The following is a 26,320-nucleotide window of genomic DNA, read 5'->3' as shown; positions in this document are numbered from 1 at the left end:
TTGTGGTTATGTAGGATAATGGGACATCATGTTAGCAACCAACACTCAAATGGTTCAGGGGAGAAAAATTATTTGTATTATATTTAAAACTTTTCTGTAAATTTGCAACTGTTTCCATTTTTTAATGAAGGCAAAATACAGATGTATTCAAACAAACAAAAACTGAGACAATTTATCACCAGCAAAGAGCACTAAAACAATAAAGGAAGTTCTTCAGACAGAAGCAAAATGATCCCAGAAGGAAACAGAGTAATACAGGAAAGAATTTAAGGCATGAAAATGGGTAATATTGACTGTTTAAAATCTAATGCCTTGTGGAATTTAAAATCCTACAGGATTCAAATTTTTGACAACAAAGCACAAAAACAGAATTTAAGGCAAGAAATATTACTAGATAGACATATGTATAATTATAAAAGATTCAACTCAATAGGAAAACCTAACAATCCTAAATTTGTATGTAACTAATAACATCGCCTCAAAATATATAAAACAAAAAGTAACAAAACTTAAAGGAGAAAACAGACAACCCCACAATCACAATGGAGACCTTTATCATGTATATTTCAGTAACTTTAAAACCATGTAGAAAAAAAAAAGGACATAAATGATTTGAAGAACATGATTAACTATTTAGAGACAGAAAGGAGGCAGGGAGGGAAGAAAGAAAGGAAGGAGGGAGGGAAGAAAGGTGAGAAGAAAGAGCAAAAGGAAGGAAGTTAGTTTGGTTATTCATAGAAAGATTAGAGAGAGGATTAAGTAGAACTATTCCATAGAAATGCTGAAGTCTGAAGAAGGAGTAGAATGAAAGAGTGGTTGTTTTGGATGCACTTCCAGTAAACCTAACTTCACCATATTCACCTAGCCTTCAAATTTTCCACCTCTCTCAATTCTCCCAGACCATTCACCTGCTTGACCACAGCATTCCACAGTTGACCATTTCAATGAAATAAAAGACACTCCTAACCCCACTTGAAATCCTGTAACCCTGTCATGCCAAACTCTACTGTTCACTTTACCCACTCCCAATTCAAGGCTTCCAAGCATTCTTAAAGCAAGTCATGAAACTGTAGTAATTAGGTCTATTATAATTAGAAGAATCCTGGTGATTTCTCACTCACTGTATGATAGGTTCAAATAGGGCAGGTTTCACGGACCAATTAAGATACTTAAGAAAAATGCAATGAATATGCAACATAAACTGTTTTTGCGCTCCCCAAACTACATTATGTTTTTCCTACTTTTCTTTCTCATAACACTGTATTTTTTTCTTCACGGAACTTTTAATTTTTTTTTATACACGTGTGTGTTTAATGTCCCCCTTGTCTGCTAGACTATGAGTTCATGAAGCCAGGAGTCATTACTATCTTGTTCAACACTGCACAACCAGCTCCAGACAGTCACTCAACAAATAAACTGAACACTTACTATGAGCTGGGCACTGTTCTAGATGCTTTGGGATATATCAATGCTTTGACATGTTTTAATAGGATCATCTGCGGATGCTGAATTGAGAACAGGTTTGGGGGGTGGTGTGGTGTGCAGGCTTGGAAACGAACTAGGAAGCCACTGCAGTAATGATGGTGTCCCAGACCAGGACAGTAGCAGTGGAGGTGGTGAAAAGTGATCTGATTCTAGACACACTTTGAATGTATAATTAGTTATTAGATGTGAGAGACAGAAAGGAGGTAAGGACAATTCCAAGCAAATTGATCTGAGCAGAAAATTTGCCATCAAATGAGATAAGGGAAAACTATGAGTGGAACAGGCTTGAGACAAAAGGTCAGAAATTTGATCTTCAATATTCACATCAGACAAACAAGGGATGTTGAGTGGTAGCTGGACAAATATAATCTATAATTTGGAAAAGAGGCTTGAGCTATAGATGAGATCTTGGCTTTAGTTGACTTATAATTGATATTTAAAGCTAAGCAACAGGAGGAGGTCACCAAGATAAAGAAGATATAAGAACTAAAGACTAATCCCTGGGGTAGTTCAACATTAAGAGGTTGGAGAGAAGAGCAGGCAAAGGAGACTTAAGGAGGTACAACTATGACGAATGAGGAAAACCAAGAGAGTCTGGTGTCCTGGAAGCCAACCAAAGAAAGTATATGAAGGTGGAGTGGGTGTTCAGCTATGTCAAATGCAAGGTAAGATAAAGACTGAGATTTGACTAATGCACTTAGCAATGTGGGGGTCAAATGACCTTAAAGAGGGGTTTTTGTGGAGTGGTAGGTTTGAAATCATTCAAATACTTGTTGACTAAATGAATGACCATCTTAATGAAGTATTAATTTTTTCTCCTAGTCACCTAGATGTAAAACAGACTTGTCCGTGAACTCTCCCTTTCCCTTGCCCTCAAGTCCAAGTGGTTGCTTGGTCTTATTGATTCTACCTTCACGAGCTTTCTCAAAGTAGTTCCTTCCTCGCCACTCCCACAGCTTCTGTCCTAGTCCAAGTCCTTCAAGAAGGCATTACAAATCAATGAAGAAAGGTTAGACTCTTCAGTAAATAATGACAGAGCAACCATTTATCTATGTGGGGAAAAAAAGATATCTACCTTAAAACATAAGCAAGTTCTAAATGTGAAACATAAAACTTCTAGAAGGAACGTAGGAGAATATGATTATGACATTTGGATATTAAAGATTTCTTTGATACAAAATTAATTTGGCTGTACAAGTTGACTGTATCTTATCCGAAATGCTTAGGACCTGAAGTCCAAAGTTTTGGACTTTGAAACGTTTATGAATACAAACTGGTTGGGCATCCCTAATTCAAAAATCCAAGACCTGAAATGCTCTAATGAGCTTTTCCTTTGAGTATCATGTCAGTGCTCAAAACGTTTGGGATTTTGAAGCATTTTGGATTTGGGATTTTTGGATTAGGGATACTCAACCTGTATTAAAATTAAAGACACCATTAACAAGTGAAAATAGTAGCCTAGGAGATTAGATTTGTAACACACAGAGCCAATAAAGCAGTAGTAAACAGAATTATAAAGATTTCCTTCAAATTAAATACTATAGAAAAGTAGAGAAAGGAAACAAACGGGAAATTTGCAAAAGAGGAACCAAATGGGCTAATAAACCTTGATAAGATGTTCAACCTCACTATAAATCAGGGAAATACAAATTAAAACTACAAAGAGATTCTATTTCATATCCATGAAACTGGTTAAAAATTTTAAAGTCTGACAATATCAAGTGTTGCTAAGGATGTGAAGCACTGGAAATTTTCAGATAGTGCTTTGTATGATCATTTTGGAGAGCATTTGATGATATTTATCAAACCTAAAAACATGCATACCCTATGACCCAGCAATTTCACTCTAACACATCTAGCATGTCTGATGTAATCCTAGTTAAATTAATAGACATGCACAAAGAGTTATGTATGCAAATATTCTTTAAAACATTTTTTGTAATTAAAAAAATGAAACAAGCAGTTTTAGGTTCTCAGAAATAAGGTAGATGACTATCAACAAAAGAAAGTTTAAATAAAAAGTAGTATATTGTAGAATGGCACTATTCAGCAGTTTAAAGACCAACACACATAGATACAGATAATCTCAAAGTCACTATTAATTAAAAAGTTGCAGAAAAATATATACTTTTTATATAAAGATATCATTAATTAAAAGTTTAATAATAAGCAAAACAAAGTGTTCTTTATAGATATATAAAGTATGTGTATGATATACTTTTTTTTAAGCTAATGGTAGCATATTGGTATTTATTATATTATTCTGTATATTTATGTATGCCTAAAATTGAAAAATTAATTTAATAAAATCAATATATTACTAAACTACAACTTCCTCAGCCAGACATTCAAGACCCTCCACAATATTATTCCAACCTACTTTTCTAGCCTCATACTTCATTATTTCTTATAGCAGTGTTTCCCAAACCTTGACATTAACATACCTCCTTCATTATTTTTGCAATATATGCCACCTCTATTATGATTAATGAGTATTTTTCATTAATCATAATAAGTAACCTTGTATAAATTGGCAATAAATGGGAAATCACATGTTTAATATGCCAGCTACATTTTTCTAATGTGAATATAAACAAACATATAAATATTAAAATGTTTGCTCTACAGCCACCTAAAAACATCAAGTGTCACACTTTGAGTTGTGCTGTCTTACACCAGTAGTCCTCAAATTTGGTGTACAAGATTGCTTGGGAGACTTGTTAGAAATGAAGACTCCCAGGCCACACCCATAGAGATTCTAATTCAGGCAGTCAAAAGACAAAAATCCTGCCCTAGATGTATCCTTAGCACAAACCAAATTGGACTATTTGCCATTCTTTAGACAAGATCTACATTTTACCTCTCCAATACCTTTCCTCTTGTTATTTCCTCACTTTGAAGTATCCCCTCCCACTCCCTAAGCCAATGAAAATTAAGCCCGCACTTTAAGGCTGATCTTAAATATCACCATCACAATAAAATACTTTGACTTGGATGTGACATCTCTCTCATTTCAATACTTTTCCTTCCCCTATCAATTTATTTCTATTTCCATATGGATACTTTTCATATTCAATGCAATATACATCTACTTGTCTTACTCCCTCCTCCTCAAGAATAAATGATACTTGAGGTCAGAAGCTTTATACCGTGTTCAACAGTAGGGATTATACCCTGGCCATTTTATGCTTTGCATATGATAGTTACTCAAATACTTGCTGAACTGAACTCTGCTAAATACCAGTTTAACAAATTTTATTAACATTTTTAAAATAATATAGCATAAGAGCTAGAATATTCGTTCACAGAGCATTACAAATTAAACATGAGACTTTAGGCTGCTTAGCTTCATTTTCAAAATAAGAAAACTGAAAATATATGCTATATAGAAACAAGTAATTTTTAAGTTGCTTTAATTTTTCAAGAGAAAAAAACAATAGTTTAACTAAAAATGCCAAATTCAGTTTTTAAGAAAAAAAAGGAAAACTGCTTAATGTGCAACCTTAAAGGCAAAAGTAAATCTTTGTGTTATTAACTGACAAAATGAGTTTTTGATACTGCTACAAAAAGCTATTAATTTAAGAACACTATTATTAAAACAAAGTTAATTGATTCTTACAAAATTCTCAGTATTTCCAAAAGATATTTCAATATGGTTTCTCTTTGCCTTAATAATGCATGTTACTCGATGCAACAAGAGCAATAATTTCTAAGTATTTTTTCAGTGTGAAAACCATAACAACCATCTGTTTTTAATCAGACAACATCAACATGTAACTCATTTGTGAAGCTTGCTTTTTAAATTTGGTAATAATAATTTGGTTTCTTTCTATTCCAGGAGTAGATTGTTTTACTGTTTTAAACATACTCATTTTAATCTAGATAGAAAATAAATTAATGGAATCAGTGAAATGGAACTTTTTAATGGAAAATGTTCATCAACATCAATATATATTACAATATTACCTGGATCTTTTTATTTTAGCATGGACATGATATTTTAGAAAGACAAAGAATTGTCAATATAAAATATACAAATGTATACATTAATTTCAAGTAATAAAAAAAATGGAGAATATATACTTTGTTATACTAACTTGGCCTCCCATGTGAAAAAGAATAAAAAGACAACAACTGTAAGAAAAGAAGAATATGGGAAGATTCTCACATATCACATTTTCTCCCCTCTTCATTCATCTTTCTGTCATATTCCTGTTAAATTTTCTCTTTTACATGGCAGGTCAAGTAAACTAAACCTAGCTTATATGAAACTTTTTGTTTAAATTAACCTACTATGTCCATTTTCCTAAATAAAATTAATTGGAAGTAAATCAGTAATAAGTTACTATTATTTCTGAGCTCAAGTTAAGAATTCCTAAAAATGATTCTAGTATTTTTACTTACCATAAAATTTTGATAACCTATAACTTTCATACTAATAAAGAGACCTATCCAATTATGCTTACTTCTTAAGTAAGTAATCTTTTCTATTTTCTAAAGTACTAAGTATAGACAGATATTAAGGCTCTGTAAATGTTTTAGCACTGCTCAAGGACCAAAAAAATGCAGAATTTTAAAGGTAATGAAAAGAAGTTAAATAAACCTATTTCAAAGATCCTGCAAGTACAATAGATCAATTAGACAAGCTTATTGGAAGGTAACAAACACAACTCATTTGATAAAGCAGTTCTGAGAAATCCAAAATACCATTTCTCTTTTTTAAAAAAAATCAAAGCACGTGGACTAACAAGAAATAATGCACAATTTGGCTTGATCAAATACTTCATTAAATTTTTTCTACCCCTAAGGGATTGCCCTTTTAAAATCCTCTTCAAATAAGAATATAACCTAATTGCTTGCACAGGTCTACATTTTGCAAAAGGATTTTTATTTCAACAGTGCCACCTAGTGGAGCAATCAATACTTTCAACTGATCGCTAGGTTTCATTTGTCTCAAATGCTAACATTCCCCAAATAGTTTTATTTTCTGATTGACAATACTAATAGTATTAACATTCAAGGGGCAATTTTACAAAAGTATCATAATTTACAAATTTATGTCTTCTGATAGGCTATCTCTAATTTAAAAATCAGGTCATTTATAAATATTATTGTAATATTTTAAATAAAGGTACCTTAGTGATTTCTTCAGAAACTCGTTCGAAGTCCTGAACGTTTCGACAGTAAAGTCCTATTGTACAGCTAGGATCCATTTTTCGAAACAACATCTTTTTGGGAGAAGGGCAGTGGAATGTCTGTAATTTTTAAAGTTCTTAGGGTTAATATACCTTTATTTGATGGACTTAAGTATATACAAAAATATTATTTAAAATTTACTATCTAGCTTTTTCTCAAAACCATAAACATATTTTTCAAATGGTGCTTCAGTCCATCCTGTGCAGATGGGCCTTCCTACTCTCCAAAGCTGTAATATACAAGAACCATTACTGTGTATATTCAATTCACCAAGTCTCTACATTATGTGACATTAGTGCTATTCTGCAAAAGAAAAAAAGTATATCAAAAGTGTTATGCATTTCTAACACTTGCAGAAAGAAAGAAAAATGTGCCACTGAAAAAGATATGCATAGACTAGTACAAGGTTTAAAATCAAGTTAGTTATTTCAATGAAAAAACTTTGCCAGAGATATTTTTTAAACCTTTTAATAAGGACATCGAGACTTTTAAAACAAATACAGATTCACGAAAATGTTCCATACTGATATGAAAAGAGGTCAACTTGAGAGTTTTGGCAATTGACACAATTAGTACATAACTGCATATTCTTCCAATTTGCTCTTCTATTGTGCTTTACTTTAAATTCTTGTTTATTCTCATACAGGGCAAAGGATGGAACAGATTAAAACTGTTCTTTTATGATCATTGCCCATCTTCTCACTAGTCCAGCTGTCCCCTTAGTTTACCTTTCTCAAGCGGTCACAGTGCCACAGATATAAATAAGCTGAGTAGTCTGCCCTAGTTTCTCTACTCTTGCTGGTGGGATTTGGCTATTAGTAGAGTTGGGCATCTTTAAGGAACACAAAAGTAGAAAAGGAGCAGAATATAAAGCTAATCATCCCTATCTTTTTGTTCTTTACTACCATACTTTGGTACTATGTTTAAAATACATATTTTTTAATGTTGAAATGCCTAAATATCCTGTCCTTAAAAATCACTGATGCTAATAAGTCTTTCTGTAGGTATAAAAAAAGAAATTTGTGTGGAAAAGGAAGGACATGAGACTATATATTCATATTTGTTTATATTTGCATAAATAAGGTCTATAAGGATATATAAAAGTTAGCAAGTCTGGAAGAGGAAAGAACTGGGCAGACTGAAGATGTGTTGGAAATTCTTCATTGTGTATTTTGTATTTTTGAATTAATGAAAAAGCTCAATTAAGAAATAATCTAGGCTGACTTTGAATTCATAAACTTAAAATTTCCCTAAATTCAATGCCTAAAACTAAGGGATTTTAACTTGAAACTAGCTATTAAACTGTGGAAAAATACAGGCTGTCATATTTGTTATGTTCGATATGAATTAATCAAAATCACTTTCTCTTTTTTCTCCCCTACACCTTAGTGACCCAATTTCTGTTCCATATTATCATGAGAGGAGATGCAAAATATCAAAGCAATATATTCAAGTTGCTTTATTTCCTTATCAAGTTTCATTGTATGTTAGATTCGAATCCAACAATATCAGTAATATAGACCAAACAAATGAGTTTTCAAAACTATGACTTCTACAAAATGCTTAGCTAACACTTTATCTAGTAAGATCCAACCTAGATGAATTGGAAAGCACCAGTCAACACAAATATTGTCTCAGGTGGATTTTTTCTAACATTGTTTCACCTGTTTTATTTGCAAAGAGATATTAAAAACAGATCTGAAAAGACAGAAAAACTAAATAACCTTGTTAGCTAACAATATACAGGAGTCTATAAAGGCATAAGGCACAGTTCTAGGTTGTATTTATAAGAAACTATTCTACATACACAGTGTCCAAAAACAGTCATTTGCCCAACTCACTCCAAAGCCAATAGCAAGGAATGTTTCCTTACATTTTACTACATCAGGATAGAAGGAGAGATAAAAAGTTTGTATGAAGTCCAATATATTTTTGAACTCATCTATGAGGGTGTCCTATATTATACTTAAGCATTGATTAAAGTTTTAATGTAGGAACCAATAACGTTAAACCAGAGTAGGCTTATTTCACAGTATTGTTTAAATCATCATGGATAATGATGACAAACACTAAATTATTATTCCTGGTTGTTTTAATATCTACAAAGAACTTTTTAAATGATTCACAAAAACACAGATAAAAATCTCTGATCACTGAAAACTGAAACTACTGCTGGGTGTTACTGCACAAGTACTAGGACTCATATTATGGACAGGCACTGTATATCATTTAAACTTAAAATTATATTGTTTTATTCAACCAAGAAGATTCTGAAGTCAAACCAACATTGATTTATAATTCAGAATCACTTCTGTTTATTGCAGAACAAATTAGACTTTCAAATATTTTCCCAAGTGGTATTACAGGGCTATATTCACTTTGTGATAATTCTTTGAGCTACGCACTTTTTTTTTTTTAAGTTTTTAAAATTCGAATGACTGATAAGAGTAGCAGCTTCTACTTCAAAATTACATTCTAGGGAATGTTCACTGGATACACTTCTATGACACCAAAATACGTTTCTTAAAAAACTGGCCAATTACAATCTATTTCATTTTTCAATACACTATTTATTCATTGCCTCAACAAACAGTCATAAAGCACCTACAAAATGCTAGGCACTGTTCTAAACTTATTATTTGGAATAGTGGATGGATCCTATTACCTAAGCATACAAACAATATTGAAACAAATACAATACTTTTCGGTGTGTAGCTACACCATTTTGGTAATTCAGATGAAGTTTCCTAAGAGAGTGAGAGAAAACCCTTACTAAAAAGTACCTCATACCAATTGCAGTTCACATGTGTAATTCATAAAGGATATATCTTTCACTGATGAATTCACTCATCCATCTATCTAGATGCCCATATTGCACAATTCTAATAGCTTTAATGTCACTATTTCTGAATTTACCAGGATAAATTAAAACAGTCACGACTGTATAAACCTCCTAAAATCTGAAACTTGGAATTGGGAGCCCAGGAATCAGAACAGACTAACATGTATACTTATAAGGCTTTTCTTACCTTTCAGAATTTGGTATATGTAAGAGTTAGAAGTTGTCATTCGAAAAGTATATCATAAACAACATGAACCAACAGTCTCTGATTTAGAAAACCTTAACTTACTAATTATACACACACACACACATGCATGCATACACATGTATATATCCACTAGTCTTCCGATCCCAACAACTGAAACACAGCCCTGTCCTAACCACTGACAACGGGAACTCAATTCAACATACTCTCACTGCTACAGCCCATCTGAGTTCTTCTCATTCCCTTCTAATTTCAAGTTGTCCTTTCATGACTTTTTTTTTCCTTAGGTTGTTCATGCTGCTCCTTTGAACCCCATTCTCTCTATAAAAATTATAGAGTGTGAGCTTATACACTATAATTTGCCCTCACACTGAACCATGTGCTCTACCTCCTGAGTCCTAACCAAGGATTTCTCTGACATGTCCTCACTGCTAGAGAGAGGATCTAAATATGACTGTCAACATTCACTTCACAATGTGTTAAGAACTCAGTGAAGATAGCTAAAGACAAGGAAGACTGTCTTAAAAGTTAGTATAGAAATTCAATAGTATATACTAATATATTTTATAAGAAAATGTCATAAGAATTAAAAATTAATACAAATAAATATAATCAAAGCATTTGGAACTACAAGGAAGAAAAGAGTTCAACAGAGGACGCTAAAGAGCTTAGAACATTGCCTTGCACCTAGAAAGAGCTCACTAAATGATAGTTAAAAAAAAGAAAGAAATTAGTCTGATTTGGTCTCAAAATATTAAAAGTTCAAGTCTAAAAATGTAGGAATTCAACACTGTAAGAACAACAACAGATGTAATCTGTTTAAATCACTTCTTCAATCTCGAATATTCTGATATCATACCAGTTTCTTAAAATTCCACAATCCTATTGGATTTAGGGCACTCACTTCAAATATCGGGACTACCAACAATTATTTACATGGACTTGGATAGAAGACCTAAGATTTCAATTTCTCCATCTATTGCCCAAAATGAAATATTGCAAAAAAAGTTGCCTACAAAGTGATTTTAATAATTGAATATAAGCGTGGTTTTAGAATGTGCATATAATTTATTACATCCATCAACTGCAAAATTTCAATAGCATATAAATATACAACTAATACAGCAAAGCAAGGATGGTAAGTAATATACAGTAGTTAAAACACCTTCAACTGGAGCATTATAAACTTAAGATATGATAAAAAGGAGAGAGTGAAATTTTATTCCTATACAAAGATAGGCAACTTGCTGTAATTTTTATAGTATACTTTCACAGGAAAATAAATGATGCTATTAACTGAATAATCTAAGATAAATCCTTGCATTGAGAAAAAACAAAAAACTTAACAGTAACTACCCAGACAGGTCGCGATATTCTACCAGAATCTCAAAAATATCTAAACCCACTCTATCAGTATTCCAATGTATAAATAATAATGCTTCTGTGCATTTTATTTAAGAAGTTACCCAATTTCATTAAATTTTACTTTACAAAGTTAAGTATTAAAATCAATTCTTCCTTTCCATTTTCACTACCACCACACTACTTCAAGTTTTACTGACTCACTCCCGAAGTGCTACAACAGTCTACCAATAGTGAATAGCAACCTTTCTGATATTGATTGTATAGACATGACCAGGATACTCATTCACCTGGCATTTTTGTAGAGTATCTCAAAAAGACAGATGGATAGTCTCTCTCTACTGGCCAAAACAATCAAGACCAATAATCTTTTAATTTGCCTATTTTAGGTAATACTAAAATACTAAGAACAATTTTCCATCTGAATCTCAAATATCTACTGTTTATGAGGAGTCAATTTGGCACTGATACACTGGAAATGTAACTTAGACATTAGTGCTACAAAACCACAATGCAGCAGAAATAGAATTACAATGTGGTTCACATAGCACAATTCTGCAGTGCCTCCCCCAGTATCTGTCAACTAGAAAATATTTATTAAGGTTTACATGCAAGATAGAAGGAAGAAAGAAAAAAGTAAACCTGATTTCTGGCCTCAAGATGCTTGTACTATAGTTGAGAGGATGCTAGCATGTTTTACAATGTACCTTTCTGAATCAGATTTTAACCTTACAGTTTATCTATTTTCATAAACACTATTAGATGTTAAATACTATTAGATGTTAAAATTAGTTAGCAAGCTATTACCAAAACAAAGTACTTAACCACATTTCCAACTTGTCAAGCTCTTGAGAATTAGTCATCCATGCCAGTGAAGTGATTATTTTACTTTGTAAAATGATTTTAGTCTGTAAAAGCATCAACTGGGAAAACAACAACCAAAACCATGTAATAATTACATGTCTCATTTATGCACTCTCAATTTTTTTTTCTGAATTAAAATACTGGATTATAAAATGACCTATATAAAGGAAAAAAAGAGATTTAAAAAAAAGCTAAAACACATATTAGAAACCGAACTACACTCTTGAAAACTTCCTAACTAGTAGCTAAGATTTAATTACTGTACTCAAAGCAAAATAATTTAGCAGATAATCTCAATGAGTTACTTTGTCACTCTAACCCAAGTCTATTACCTTCTCTTTTTCTTTTTTATCCCCTTTCTTTCTTTCTTTTGTTTGAACATGCTTAACATTTTAAATTCTTCAGTACTGTTTAGCTGTCTTTCTTCAAAATTACTTGGAGGCTTGATCATTTATTTTAGTAGGGCTAGGGCATCTAACAAGTTAGAGACAAAGATAAATGAAGAAGAAAGTGTATCATAAATTAAAATTCAGCAACAAAGTACTTAACCTTTGACCATTGTGTTGATTATGGTTTTATAAATCAGTAAAATATTGATCATTAACTTGTAATTATAATACTATAAAAGCATAGCTACCTAGCACATTTATAAATAATTAGTTTGCTTCATAAAGTAAGAAAACAGTACCAGCTCTTTCTCCACAGTACCTCAAGAGGAAAATCCTTTATGCTGACATCTACAAAAGACTGGCAGTAATGAGGATCCATGTAAATCAAACTGTCATCTACAAGGGCAAAACAGAAGACAAGTAATTCAAAAAACACCTTATTATTACACTGCTTACGATCCAATTTCTATGTAGAACAGCTGAAAAAAATCTGGGAGTAACAGCTTGCCAGACTGATATTCATTGACTGAAACATAGGTTTGCACAGGATAGATTAACTTTTGCATAATCAAATATGCTTGTATAAGCAGAATTTTTATAAAGTGATGAGACTGTCATTTAATTTTTGGTGATAAAATTACTTTCGCAAACACACAATTATATTCTACAGTTTGCATATGAAAAATGTATTGCACTTCTTTATCCTGACAGGAAGAACATATTGCTCGTCATTTTATCATCAACTAGCACCACTAAAACTGGTAAAAAGTAAATATGTAAATAGCAACTGCCAAAATGTGGCAACGATGTCTTCTGAAGTTTAGTGAAACCAATAAATTATGCCTTGTTTATGCAATAACAGAAATTAAGCATATATTTTACAGAATCTAATTATGTGGTGGACCAAATGACAAATGAGTGGCTATGGTAGGACAGATGAATGTACAAAGTACTTGTTTTGCTCTGTTAATCATCCTGCTTCCAGATGATCTCATATTAATTTTCTGACTTTTAAAAGAAAACAATGAAGAAATATATTTTACTAAATCACTAACCTTGAAATCCAGCAAAATAATATGACTGTTTAGGTTTACCACCAATAATACCCACACAATATTCAAGGCTTAAAATACCCTGCCAAAGGAAATTAATACAGATTTAGAGTCAAAGGACAAATAGCAATTATTCAAAACAACCGAACTTGTATTACCAATATCAGTAGTTCCCAAATGTGTCACCACCAGTTATCATTTTTATTACATTTGCCCCCATGATCTGAAATCTTCCTGTCTTCCAAATTGCCTTCCCTTTTCTTTAAGTCATTCAATATTAACATGGCTAAATCAAATACCTTGATCAGTATATTGTTCAATAACATTAAACAACTACTATGTGTCAAATACAGAGATAATTAAGGTTACCACATTAAGGCAATAAAATTGCTACCAAAGCAAGAACACTTGGTCTTTCAGTTAGGTGGTGCAGCTTTATTGTGATCAATGTAATATTTTTATTAGGCTTTTCAAAATGCTAAAAATAGTTCTTAGACCTTATCATGTCTTCATTGAACACTGAGTCTTAAAATGCCTAACTAAAACGATTATTCTAATCAACAGCACTCAACAAATTTTTTATGCTACTTCATTTGGAATAAATATAAAGAATAATGAAAACAACTTAATCCAAGGTAAATAATTATTATTATGTTTAAAGCTAATTTATTTTAGTAATAATAAAATATCAGGGATACCTCAATAAATTATTTAGTATGCCCCTTAGCATCTATTCAAAGCAGACTCTATTTAAGTTGGGCCAAAAACCTTATACCTCTCTAAAAAACATGTCCAGTGAAGCTGATGTCTTGTCAATAGTTCTTGCATTAATTTTGACATATATTATAAAACACTAATAATGATAAAGTATATTTTATAAAACCCCCAAAGCATTAAACAATAGTTAGGCTTTCCTTCTCTTAAATGAGCTGTTCTGAAATCTAGAAGATATACAAATAAAGAACATATGGACAAATGTTCTTTTTCCTTTAACAAGTAACCAACTATAGATGGTGTTTTTTTAAACTTATTTTCTTTAAAATAATATGTGATCATTGTAAAAAAAAAAAAAATTTAAACTAAAAGACAGAGTAAATACAGAAAAAAGTAAAAATTTCCCCAAATCCCAACACCCAGAGCTTATCATTATTAACATTTGGGGAAACATCTTCTTGATACCGGTCTATATTACATATATTCACATACAGATTTACAAATACAATTTTATATATGTGGCATCACACAACATATGCTATTGTAACCTTTTGTCACTCATTGTCATGAATATCTTTTCATATCAATAAATATATATCTATATTATAATATTTAATGGCTGCAAAATATTCTATTTTATGAAGATAACAAAATGTGCTTTAAAATCCCCATTATGAATATTTAAATTATTCCAGGTTCTCACTATTATAATAACTCTCTGCTATGGTTTGAATGTTTTCATCCCCTCTAAAATCTATGTATTGGAAACTTAATCCCCAATGCAACAGTGTTGACAGTTGAAGACTTTTGGGAGGTATTTAGGTCATGAGGGCTCTGCCTTCATAAATGGATTCATGCCACTAGAAAAAGAGCACGAGGGACTGGGTGCTCTCTCCCCTGCTCTTCTGCCTTATGAGAACACAGGGTTTGCCCCTTTTTGGTCCTTCTGTCTTCTTCCACCATGTAAGGATGCAGCAAGAAGACCCTCATCAGATGCCAGTGCCTTCATCTTGGACTCTCCAGTCTCCAGAACTGTGAGAATAAATTTCTATTTTTTATAAATTACCCAGTCTCAGGTATTCTGTTATAGCAGCACAAAATGGACTGAGACACCCTCTAAAGAACAATCTTGTGTATTTTCAGTATTGTAAAAGTATCATAGAGGTTTTTTTGAAAAGGAGAGCTGCAACTAAAAAAATTAAATAAAAGAAAGCAAGCATATTAGGTTGAAATTTTAGAGCTAACAAAAAAAAAATTAAGATGAAATTGTACCCCAAAAAATAAACACCTAACAGTAAAGCGTTACTTATCGATTAAGGATTCTACTGTTTTCTCCCTAAATAAAATTCCTTAACACAACTAGAGAGTGCCGTACTTTAACTTGAGTCAATCAGATCAGATGAAATGCAATGTTTATGTCATAGGGACCTAGGAGAAAGTGGAAGTTCAAAGTCTCTCACAGATGAGAAAAGAAAGAAAAAAATGTATAGCAAGAGTCATCACTGACTCGTCTCAGAAAAAGACTGGCTCCAAGTAATAGAAGACTTTGGTTCTTGACATCTATATTTCCTTTGCAACAGACTAAAGCAGATTTAGCAATAAACACTTAGAAGCAGATTAGGAGCTAGAATGCCACTACATATAAGAGGCTGTATCTTTGGAAACTTGAAACACTTTTCAGTTCCTAAAAGAGTGTCTTCACAGTTATCTAATGGTGAGAATTTATTGAGCTGTATCCATGAAGCAATAAATAAGACTGAAGTAATCAGTCAAAAAGGAAAGTCCTAATTTGTCTTGCTGAAGAAAAAGAACATATTGGACTTTCCTTATTTTAGGTCTTTAAAAATATATAAATAAATAAATAGAACTCCTGTGGTACAGGATGATAAAGCACACACCAAATGTCTTTCTCCTCATAGAAAGCAGCAGGATGCTATGATCTCTGAAATACTGTGGAATTACTTTGATTAGTAAATTTAAGAAATAGAACTGAATGGTGAATTTTAGGATATAATGTATATTGGTTTGGCAGGAAAAAATATAACTGCTGACCACATATACACACAAAAAAGTAGAAAATTACTTTTCTTTTAGGGCTACTAGACACACTACTTTTTCACTTCTAAGTAAATACCTCTTTACATTCTCTCATTTTGGCTTTTGACCCAACCACTCCCTCTAGCCAAGAATAACACCTACCATATAACCCACTTCGCTCAACCATTTCAGACATTTTTACCTGATAATTAAAAATTAAAATGCCTCAATAGTTACTGCTCTCTCATTTTAGTAGACTACAGAGTAAATCAAGTTAGTAGAAGCTCAAGGAAATGTTACACTTTAAGAAGTTCATATTTTAGGGAAAATATGAAAAACAAAATGAACTAAGAGTCAAGAAAGTTCTCTACCTGTCTGCTATCTGAATTTGAACATACCATTTAACTTCTCTATGTCTCTTCTGTTTTATAAAGACAGTCCAGTTCCTAGCAATTATGAGGACAAAACGATATAAATTTAAATTGAAAAATGTTAGACAAGTGACAGTTAACAAGTATTTACTGAGTAACTCCTACATACTAGATACTGAGGATCTCTTTAAGAGCTTATCCACTCATTGTTTCACTACGGTTCAGGTTCCAATGAATCACTCCAGAGCATGAGGCAGTGCTGCTATCTCATGAATACTAGCCTTACCAACAAATAGCAAAGCCCTCAGCCAGAAGAAACATGCCTTGAAGCCATCTGCAGCCCATTCCACCAGGAATGCAGCTTTGGCTAAATGAGTCAGTTCCGAGATTGCATCAGTTTCTAATTTCCTCATGGCAGTAGAAAAGGCAGAGAAAATACAGTTCAGATTTGTTAGACCCACCTAGAGATGACAGACAACATGCCAGAAGTCCCGAAACCCTCAACAGATTCTCTAGACTGAGTGGTTCACAACTTCTCAGATTCCACTAGTGACTCTACTAAAGAACCCACAAGTCAGACATGAAAACCCCATCTTTATCTGGGGGATTAATATGTTATCAATATACTTAAGTATTGTTACTATTAGTAATAAGTATGCCTCCAAAATTTTAGTAACTATTAAGAAAAGCCAGTATACCAGCTAAAAGACTTCCATTTATTAAGTATGAAAACAACTGCTCTAGATTTTTAGAATTAGCACAATCTAGCCTGAGGATACATGTTCCACTTACATACATAGAGACCACGATATGGGATTAATGCTTCATGTAGAGAACAAATTGTTACTGAATCATAAAAGACAGATCTAGACTTGATTTCAACATTGCTATTTATTTCAACATTAATATATCCCATAACACTCCATTCAAAGAATTCCATCTCTGGCCTTGAAAATGGACTACTAAAAATCGAGCCATTTTATTAAAACTATGAAAATAATTAAAAAAACTATAATCTTAACCAGAAACTAAGTATTTCAAAAGTTATTTCATCACAACTGAATACCTTAGCAACCAAAACAAGATAACATAACTAGACAGGTTCAACTAGTTAATATAAAAAAAACAAATTTGGGACACCCCCACCCCACCTCCAATACTATCTTGGTTATTTCTGTCTGCATAAATAACCTTATTTATATAGATTGACCCAGCGCAGCAGAACATCATTTTGTTTTAATAATTAAATCAATATAGTTTAATGTTGGTTTTATGAAAAAATAAAAGTACATACTTTTATTTGGTTTTTTGTTTGTTTGTTTGTTTTGGCAGCTGGCCAGTGTATGGATACAAAGCCAACGTACATACTTAAAAAATAACAAATAAAGATAATGAAACTGTAGTCTTATTACAGATTATGATTACTGTTGCACCTGTGTCTTCTTAATTAGCTACAGAGATTAATTGTTTTTCATTTTGTTACAGAACAAAATGCTCTGCGGCTTACATTTGATCTTGTAATATTGAAATTTAAAATCTCTAATGTCAAACTTCACTGTAAAATCATCACTATCCATTTAATACAAAAAAAGATTGCAAACCTTCTGTTTTTCATATCAGCTAACACTGCCTTAAAAAAATCAAGTGCTTATTTCATACCTTTACAAACTCTAAGTAGTCGGTGTTGGTTCTTTCTCCACCAAGTCTAACAGGAACTAGAATAATAACAGCTTTGTCGTCTGCATTATCAGAGGTCATGGAAGTGTTCTGTTTATCAATTACATCATAATTGTAAACTGAGAAAAACATAGTGAATATGTATTAAATTTTCTAAGAGTGATTTTCAGAAACATTTTACCATATTTCTCCCTCTCACTCCCCCACACTGGTCAGTCATTTGATCTCTGACATCACTATCAAGATTTCAACAAGTTAAAAATACCTACCTCATTCAGGTATTCAACAGATACCTATTGAGTAGCTATCATATGGCATTGGGGCTTCCGCAGTAAGCAAAACAGAGAAAAATTCCTTCCCTCATTGAGCATACACTCTAATGGGGGAAACAGACAATAAATAAGTAAAATATAAGTTATGTCAGATGCTTATAGGTGCACTGAAGAAAAACAAAGGGAGAAAAGATGGCAGGAAATGCTGAGGGGAGAGGCAATTGAAAATGAGGTGGTCAAAAAAGTTCTTATGAGAAAGCAACATTTGAGCCAAGATTTTAAAGAAAGTAAGAAACCAAGCTATGCAGAAACCTGGGGAAAGAGCATTCCAGGTAGAAAGATCAGCAAACACACATGCGTTAAGGCAGAAGCACAGCTAGCATGTTCCAGGAACAATAGGCCAGTTTCTCTGGAGGGAAGTGAACAAGGGATACAGTAATAGGAAAAGAGATAAGAAGATAAAGTTACAGATAAGGGGAGAATGAAGACAGATTGTGTATACTCTGGAAAGCCGATGTAAAGCCTTCAATTTTTGATTGAGATGGGAAGCCACTGAAGTTTTTTAGGAAAGGAATGTCCCCATCTGACTTACACACTTTAACAGTCTGGTTCCTATCTTGTTAATAGACTGTAGAGGTCAAGGGCTAAAGCACAGGGAACAGTGAAAAGGCCACTGCAGTTATCCAACAAGAAATGATGGTGGCTTGAACAAAGGTAGTATTGTGGAGATAGAAAATAGTCATAGGATGATCATGTGAAGGTGGTGAAAGTAATCAGTTCATATAGCTGAAAATAAAGTAAGGACTTGCTATTAAATGTAAGATATAAGAGAAAAAAAATGAATCACAGGTGATTTGAAGGTTTTTGGTGCAAGCAAATATAGTAAGAGTTGCCATTTACAAAAACATGGAAGACTAGAGGAGGGAAAACTGGGAATTCCGTTTTAGACATTTTAACTTTGAGACACTTGTTAGACATGCAAGTAGAGAGGTTGAGTAGGCAGTTAGGGACATACAAAACTGGAGTTTGGGGAGAGGACCAGGATTGACCTAAAAATTTGGGAGTTGCCAACATACAGATGGTATAGTAAAGCCATGGACTGGGTGAATTCAAATCAGTGTAGACAGAAAAAGAGAGATCAAGGAGATGAGGAAAAACAACAAAGGAGACTGTTAAAGAGTAGACAAAGAGGCAGAAGGAAAACCTGCAGAGTAGTGTTGTGGAAACCAAGTCCTGTAGATTGGATTACCTCCCCCCACCCCCCCACCCAGGCTTAATCCCCACTGTAACTATTGAGGGTGGGAAATCCTATTATGGTAATTGAAAGTGAGGCCTTGAAGAGGTGATTGGATTATAGGACCATGCATAGTGAACGGATTAATAATGGTGGTCAGGGGCGTGATTCTGAGGGCTTTAAAAAAAGAGCACACGAGAGGTTAGTGTCTTTCTCTGCTCTGCCATTTTCTGCCACGTGAGACCCCTGCATTGCTGTAAAGCCACCACCAAAGAAGACTTTCACTGTAAGTGTTCCCTGGATGGACTATGGACTTCCCAGCCTCCAAAACTGGAAGCATTAAATTTCACTTTCTTATAAAGTACACTGTTCCAGTTATTTTGTTATAAGCAACAGAAATGGACTAATACACCAAGTAAACAAAATGTTACATGGAGAAGCAGGAAGTGGTCAACTCTGTCAAATGCTACTGACAGATCACATGAGGTGAGGACTGAGAAGTGACCACTGGGTTTAGAAAGATTCAATTATTGATAAAAGCAGTTTTGGTAGAGTGGTGGATGTGACGACCTAAATGGAATAGTTCAAGAAAAAACAGCACGATTTGGTAGAAGCAAATATAGACACAATTTTATTTTTTGTCCAAAATAAAGTGGTTTTATTCAAAACTTACTTTACACCCACACTGCCTGTCAGTTTAACCAAACTCTTCTGCTCTTCCCAGAAGAGCTATTACCAAATTCTGCCACTTTTGCTACAGTTCTTTTCTTTAAATTCTAAATTTAGACTGAGCTATCAAATTTTTCTGTTCACCAGCTTCCCCATTTCCCACAGTCACTCTAAACCAAAGCTACAAAAATGCCACAATATTTCTTCCTCATTAAATGTCTCTTACCCTTCATCTTCATTCAACACACATTTATTAAGGGCCTACTATTTATTGATATGTTCTGTGCTAAAGAGGTATAAAATGAATAAGATCCTAACTTCAAAGAGTGTTTAGCTCAATGGTTTTGTTGTTTTTCCTCCACTCCCAGCATATGTAAGGGCTATAACAGACACAGTCCAATTCTGTAACAGAGGCTCATTACAGCAGTGATTCTCAACCAAATGATTCTGATGCCTTTCCTTTACCCCTACTACCTTAACAATCATTGTGATATCACAAGTGAATTACAAGTACAATATTTAATAGAAGTATTTCCAAAATGTTGCAAGGCACAGAAGAGAAATAAACTAATCCTGCCTGATGAGAGTTGAAAAAGGATTCACCACAACAGTATAAACCTTGATCATGTTCTTGAAGAATGATTAAGAGTTAAAAAGAGGCATTCTAATAATAAGGGGCAGTCGGAGCAGAGTTGTTAATATGCACAAAAGCATGGGGGGAAAAGATAATAATAGCATGTGCGAGGAATGGCCTAATAGTTGACAATACTTTAGTGTAATGGGTATGGAAGACAGTGTTGGGAAATGGTTCTGGAATCACAGGTCGGGACAAATAGTAAAGGACTTCATGCACTTATATTAAAATAACTTGAGACTGGAGTTAATGCGCACTCACAGACTTTTAAATAAAGAGACATGATCAACTTTTTTTTGATCAGATGGATCAAAAAGGGAAGAGAGGAAAGGAAATAAGTTAAAGTCCAAGTAAAGACAAGTGTCTGATCTAAATCAATGAGGGTGCAGAAGAGAGAACCAACTTCAGGAATATTTTTTAAAAGTATAAATTGGTAAGCATTTGTTGACTGGCTAGATATAAGCAATAAGAGAACAGTCAAGAATGAGTGGGCTCTACCTTGAGTATGCCTGTGGACATGATACTATTTGTCAAGAGAAAACAAAGAAAAAGGGGTGGGATAGAGGGAAAACGACAGGTTTACTTTTAAACATGCTAAATGTGAAACGTTTGTAGAAAATATCTAAGAAGAGGTATTTGAAGAGCTGCAGAAAATATGAGTTATCTCATACTAACTTAGGTAGAACTAGAAATGTAGCTTTAAAAGTCCTAGTGTATAGTGCATAGTCCTAAGTATTTAAAACCATGGGAATACATAGATGCAATTACAAAGAATTGTAAAACAAACAGAAAGTGAAACCTTTCAAAACAGTAATGAAGGTAGAGGGGAAAAAAATCATTGATAGAACTGGCTTCACCTAATTCCTAATCCTATAGTCTATCAAAACTATACTAAATCCTCTCCTTAAGATTCTTAAACACAAATGATAAAAATTTTAAGTACTACTTCAAATTACACAAACCACTTATATAACAAGAAACTTTGTACTGTTCACTGCTTAATTAATAATTAATAGTTTAAGCACATTGTTAGGCTTAATTAGAACTCTTAACAGCATATTTTACTTGCAAGACTTCCTACCTGAAAAACATAGTAGCTGAAAAACTTATAAACTTATCTGAAACTTTAGAACTTTCACCTTCATATGGCTATAATTACAGTTATCTGTCCTTCTTTGAAAGCAAATTAACCTTAACAAAAGGCCAAATAAAAATGCATGCATATTTGGTAGCCATCGCTTCCATACTATAAACACTACTCAGTTTATTAGGGTAACTTTAAGCACTTTGTAGATACCCTATATCAAACATGATTGAAGTCTATTTAACTTTTCCAAAACATTAACATATTTTATCCTCAATAGCATTTCTATAAAAAATAAAATTAACAGCATGAAGTAACTTATTTGAAGGTACTTTTAAGAAATTAAGATCTCTATTTTATCCCAAAGTTTCAAAATCATCAATCAGAAGGCCCAAAACAATAAAGCAAAAATCTGAACGGCAGCAGCGTCATAATTAGATGATTTACGGAAGCACTGGTAAGAAACATATTTAGTTCCTCATAAGATAAACTAAGAATTTCCTTTTCCCTGAAACACATCCAACAATGAAATTGTACCTGGCACACATGCAGCCCAAGTATATAACTATGTTACATTTTCCCATCTATCTCTTTTAAAGTAATCATTTAAAATGCTGGAATTTTCTCTGAGAATTTATTTTAATATTGCAACTAGTAATTCACAGTATGTATTCAATAAGAAATATTTAGTAAGGGCCCAATCTTCATAATCATTTACAGTAAAACTGGGAAGATAAGCTAAACACATACAAAAGTCTGACAAAATAAAACAGATAAAAATTAGAATTATATACATTGCTTACCTGTACAATCTTGTGCAACATAAACAGTTATTCCTTGTAAATCAGGGTGTCTTGCTTCTTCAACTGCTTTTCTACGAAAATAACAAGAACCATCCTTTAAAGTCCTAACATTTCCACTTGGTAACCAAAGATTTAATTTAAAAGGGAGAAAAAAGCCACTATTTTCCTGACTTTCCTATTAACCTACAGTGTCTGCTGTCAAAAACTATCATCTGAATGGTATCAGAAATCAGGTTAAATTTTCAAAGTTGAATATTACAAAGAACATTACTCAAAGAACATTAAAACATAAGTTACAAAAAATTTTTTTTTAATTCTATGGTATAAAGCTGTACACCGTCCCCCTCCCTCCCCCAGCACAAAGAAGGATTTCTTTCAACCACTCGCCAGGATATATTAAATGTTTTCTAACCAGTGGTATTACAATGCGCTTCAAGGTTTGCTTCATAGTAGCTTACATTACCGAGTAAGAGTGAATTACTGTGTTTTTCCTCTGGTACACTTATGAAAGTTTTTTCCTGTTCTTTAAACAACAGCATGACTTTTTTTCCTTCATTCAAAAACTTATATGACCTGAACAAATGAATTTTCTAATTTCAGGTCTTAGAATTCTATATGTAAAACTGCAAACTGAAGAATATTTCTAAGTGAGTATAATGTTCTCAATTGTGCACGTGATGTGGCAAAAAATAATAATAACCTTATCTGTAAAAGGAAATTACGTACATTGTGGAAATACAAATAATTTCACTTAAATATATCTTTATAATTCTTTAACTTAAAATGCCCTATTATTCATGTTCCTACATGTAGTAGACTGAATGGCCTCCTGAGGTCATTGGAGCTTAATCCCCACTGTAACTGTTCAGGGTAGGAAATCCTATTATGGTAACCAAAAGATGAGGACTTAAAGAGATGATTAAATTGATGGTTTAATGGTGGTCATGGGCGTGGTTCTGAGAGCTTTACAAGGAGAGTGCATGAGGAGCTCGTTCTCTGCTCCGCCATTTTCTGCCATGTGAGACCCCTGCATTGCTGTAAAGCCACCACCAAAGAAGACCCTCACCAGATGTGATCCCCGGACTTTGGACTTCCCAGCCTCAGAAACTGGAAGCAGTAAATTTTGTTTTCTCACAAATTACCCAGTTCGTGTATTTTGTTATAAGCAAGAGAAACAGACTAAGATAGAGAAGAAAGATTGGCAAACTATGGCCCATAGGCCAAATACAACCTGTGGCCTGTTTTTGTGCTAGCTGCAAACAAAGAATGGTTTTGACACTTTTAAGGGATTTATGGAAGAAAAAAAAAAAAAAAACAGAAGAAAATTGGGCAACAGAAACCTTTTATAAGGCCTACAAAGCCTAAAATATTTACTATTTGCCACTTTAAAGAAAAAGTTGCTGACCGCAGGGGCAGAGAACATCTCAAAGGGTAGAAACTACATTTTTATAATTATGCTTTTATAAAAATGTCATATCAAGTTGGAATTGATATTATTAACAATGCAACTAATAACATTAGGCAAATACTTTTTCAATTGTAATCATCTGGCCTATAAAATACAAAAAGCATGTTAATATTCAAAAATGCTTTGTAATAATTTCAAATTTATATATGATTTTAAATGAAGTAAATTTACCATAACATGCTATACTTGTATGACACATTAATGATTCAGTTTATAATAATGAAACATGGACAGATGAGCTCATTTTTTTAAAAAAAACTTGAGTAACATCCAAATAAATGGCACATAAAAAGATGAAGTATAGTGAAATTTGACTTTTGACTTTTTTCTAACTACCCTGAATGTCACAGACCCTTTACTTTTACTATGATATAATTATAATATTAATAGTCCCATACATTTACAATTCACAAGAATTTGATGTGTGCAAAGAAATGCTGAAAACGTTAATTTTAGCTCTTTACATTTTATTACACTATCAGTACATTACAGCCCCCAGGTTACACAACTTAAAGAAAACTATAATGTTATACCTGCTCCAAGGTTGAAAGAGATGTTAGTTTTTAGAACATTTCAGTAAGGTAGTCTAATGAAAACCTGGGTAGAAAGAATTCTTGTATATCTGTACCCAAGACTTTAAAAGTTCCAATTATATATATACATTGAAAAAATCTGTATCTCCGAGCCTGAGGACCTCTGTCACAGGATGAAAGATTTTAAAATAATTTTACCTTAAAATGTGAGCAACCACAGCTGGTCCATACCAATCTCCAGCTTTTTTCCCAGACTTCTTTCCATATTCTATTAGTTGATGTAAGCCAAAGAGAGCCAAGGGGTAATCACCAAACCAAGAGATGATTTTCCTGTGATAAATTTCATTTCCCATTTCATGATCAGAATATTTCTCGATTGTTTCCTTCAGAGAAATCGTTGGGGTTTTGAGTTCTGTTTCCCCTGAAAGTGATGCTTCAAATGATGCAGTAAATTTTTTTACAGTGTGGGAAGTCCATGATTCAGAGTCTGAATTTTCAATATTCAAAGCATCAGGCCAGGTCCAAGCTATAGTAGTTCCAAAACAAGGTGTTCAGATCTTTTAAATAGTTAGACTTTAATAATTCTACAAAAATAAGCATGTAGAATGTAAAGTAATATGGGTTACTAAACTAAAACAGTAAACTCAGGAATAGGCAAATATATACAGACAGAAAGTAGATTAATGACTGCTTATAAAGAGGTACTGGGAATGGCGGCCAATGAGTATAAATAATGTTTCTCTGGGGGATGATGAAAATGTTCTAAAATTAGATTATGGTAATGGTTGCAGAACTCTGTAAATATACTAAGAGCCATGAATTATTCACTTTAAATGAGTGACTTTACGGTATACAGATTATATCTCAATAAAGCTAGTTAAAAAACAAAGGCACAACGGGAATTTATTAAATATAATCAGAAAAAAAATTACAAAATAAAAGACAAAAAAAGAAAAAAACAGTAAAATCAGGCACAAATGAACCATTCTGTAATATGCTTTTCTTTCTCTTCTTTTCATTCACAATGCTGAAATGAAATAAAGACTTCTGTATTTCATTACCTTACTGTTTATCAGACATCCAGTTTTGACTACTCGAAGGCACAATAAATATATTTACTAACAATTATCGTATTCATGAGAGGATATCTTCAGAAAGTAGATTTTGTTCTGATTACATGTTAAAATAGAAGTCTAACCACAAACATTTTTAACTTTTTTCAAAATATTTTTTTCTGCACATTTCTTCAGAATAATTTAATCATTGTTTAGAGACTAATACCAATTTTCTTGTAAATGAAGAATTAATAAATGAAGTCATAAAAGAGCAAACATATCAAAAAATCAAATATATCCATTACTTCACTGTTCTTAATAATAAGACAGTTCCCAAACATACATATAATTTTAAGTTAAAATAAATCATAGAT

General features: G+C 32.8%; 1 protein-coding gene across 4 annotated transcripts in view; it reads right to left on the bottom strand.

Moving 5' to 3' along the window:
* ATG4C (autophagy related 4C cysteine peptidase) overlaps positions 1–26,320 on the bottom strand; it is a 70,443-nt gene that overhangs the window by 11,903 nt on the left and 32,220 nt on the right. For 3 of the 4 annotated variants that reach the window (XM_063106136.1, XM_063106138.1, XM_063106139.1), the window contains exons 5-10: positions 25,090–25,417; positions 22,891–22,961; positions 18,177–18,313; positions 13,399–13,477; positions 12,663–12,739; positions 6,621–6,740 (exon numbers count right to left, since the gene is read on the bottom strand). In XM_063106136.1, the coding sequence (XP_062962206.1) occupies positions 6,621–6,740; positions 12,663–12,739; positions 13,399–13,477; positions 18,177–18,313; positions 22,891–22,961; positions 25,090–25,417 (812 nt within the window). The remainder of the gene's footprint in view (positions 1–6,620; positions 6,741–12,662; positions 12,740–13,398; positions 13,478–18,176; positions 18,314–22,890; positions 22,962–25,089; positions 25,418–26,320) is intronic. The other variant, XM_063106140.1, reaches the window with a different exon arrangement.

The sequence above is a fragment of the Cynocephalus volans genome, chromosome 8 (genome assembly GCF_027409185.1).
Source record: "Cynocephalus volans isolate mCynVol1 chromosome 8, mCynVol1.pri, whole genome shotgun sequence".
In the NCBI taxonomy this organism is placed as follows: domain Eukaryota; kingdom Metazoa; phylum Chordata; class Mammalia; order Dermoptera; family Cynocephalidae; genus Cynocephalus; species Cynocephalus volans.
The sequence above is the reverse complement of the archived record's forward strand: the minus strand, read 5'-3'. Positions and strand labels throughout refer to the sequence as shown.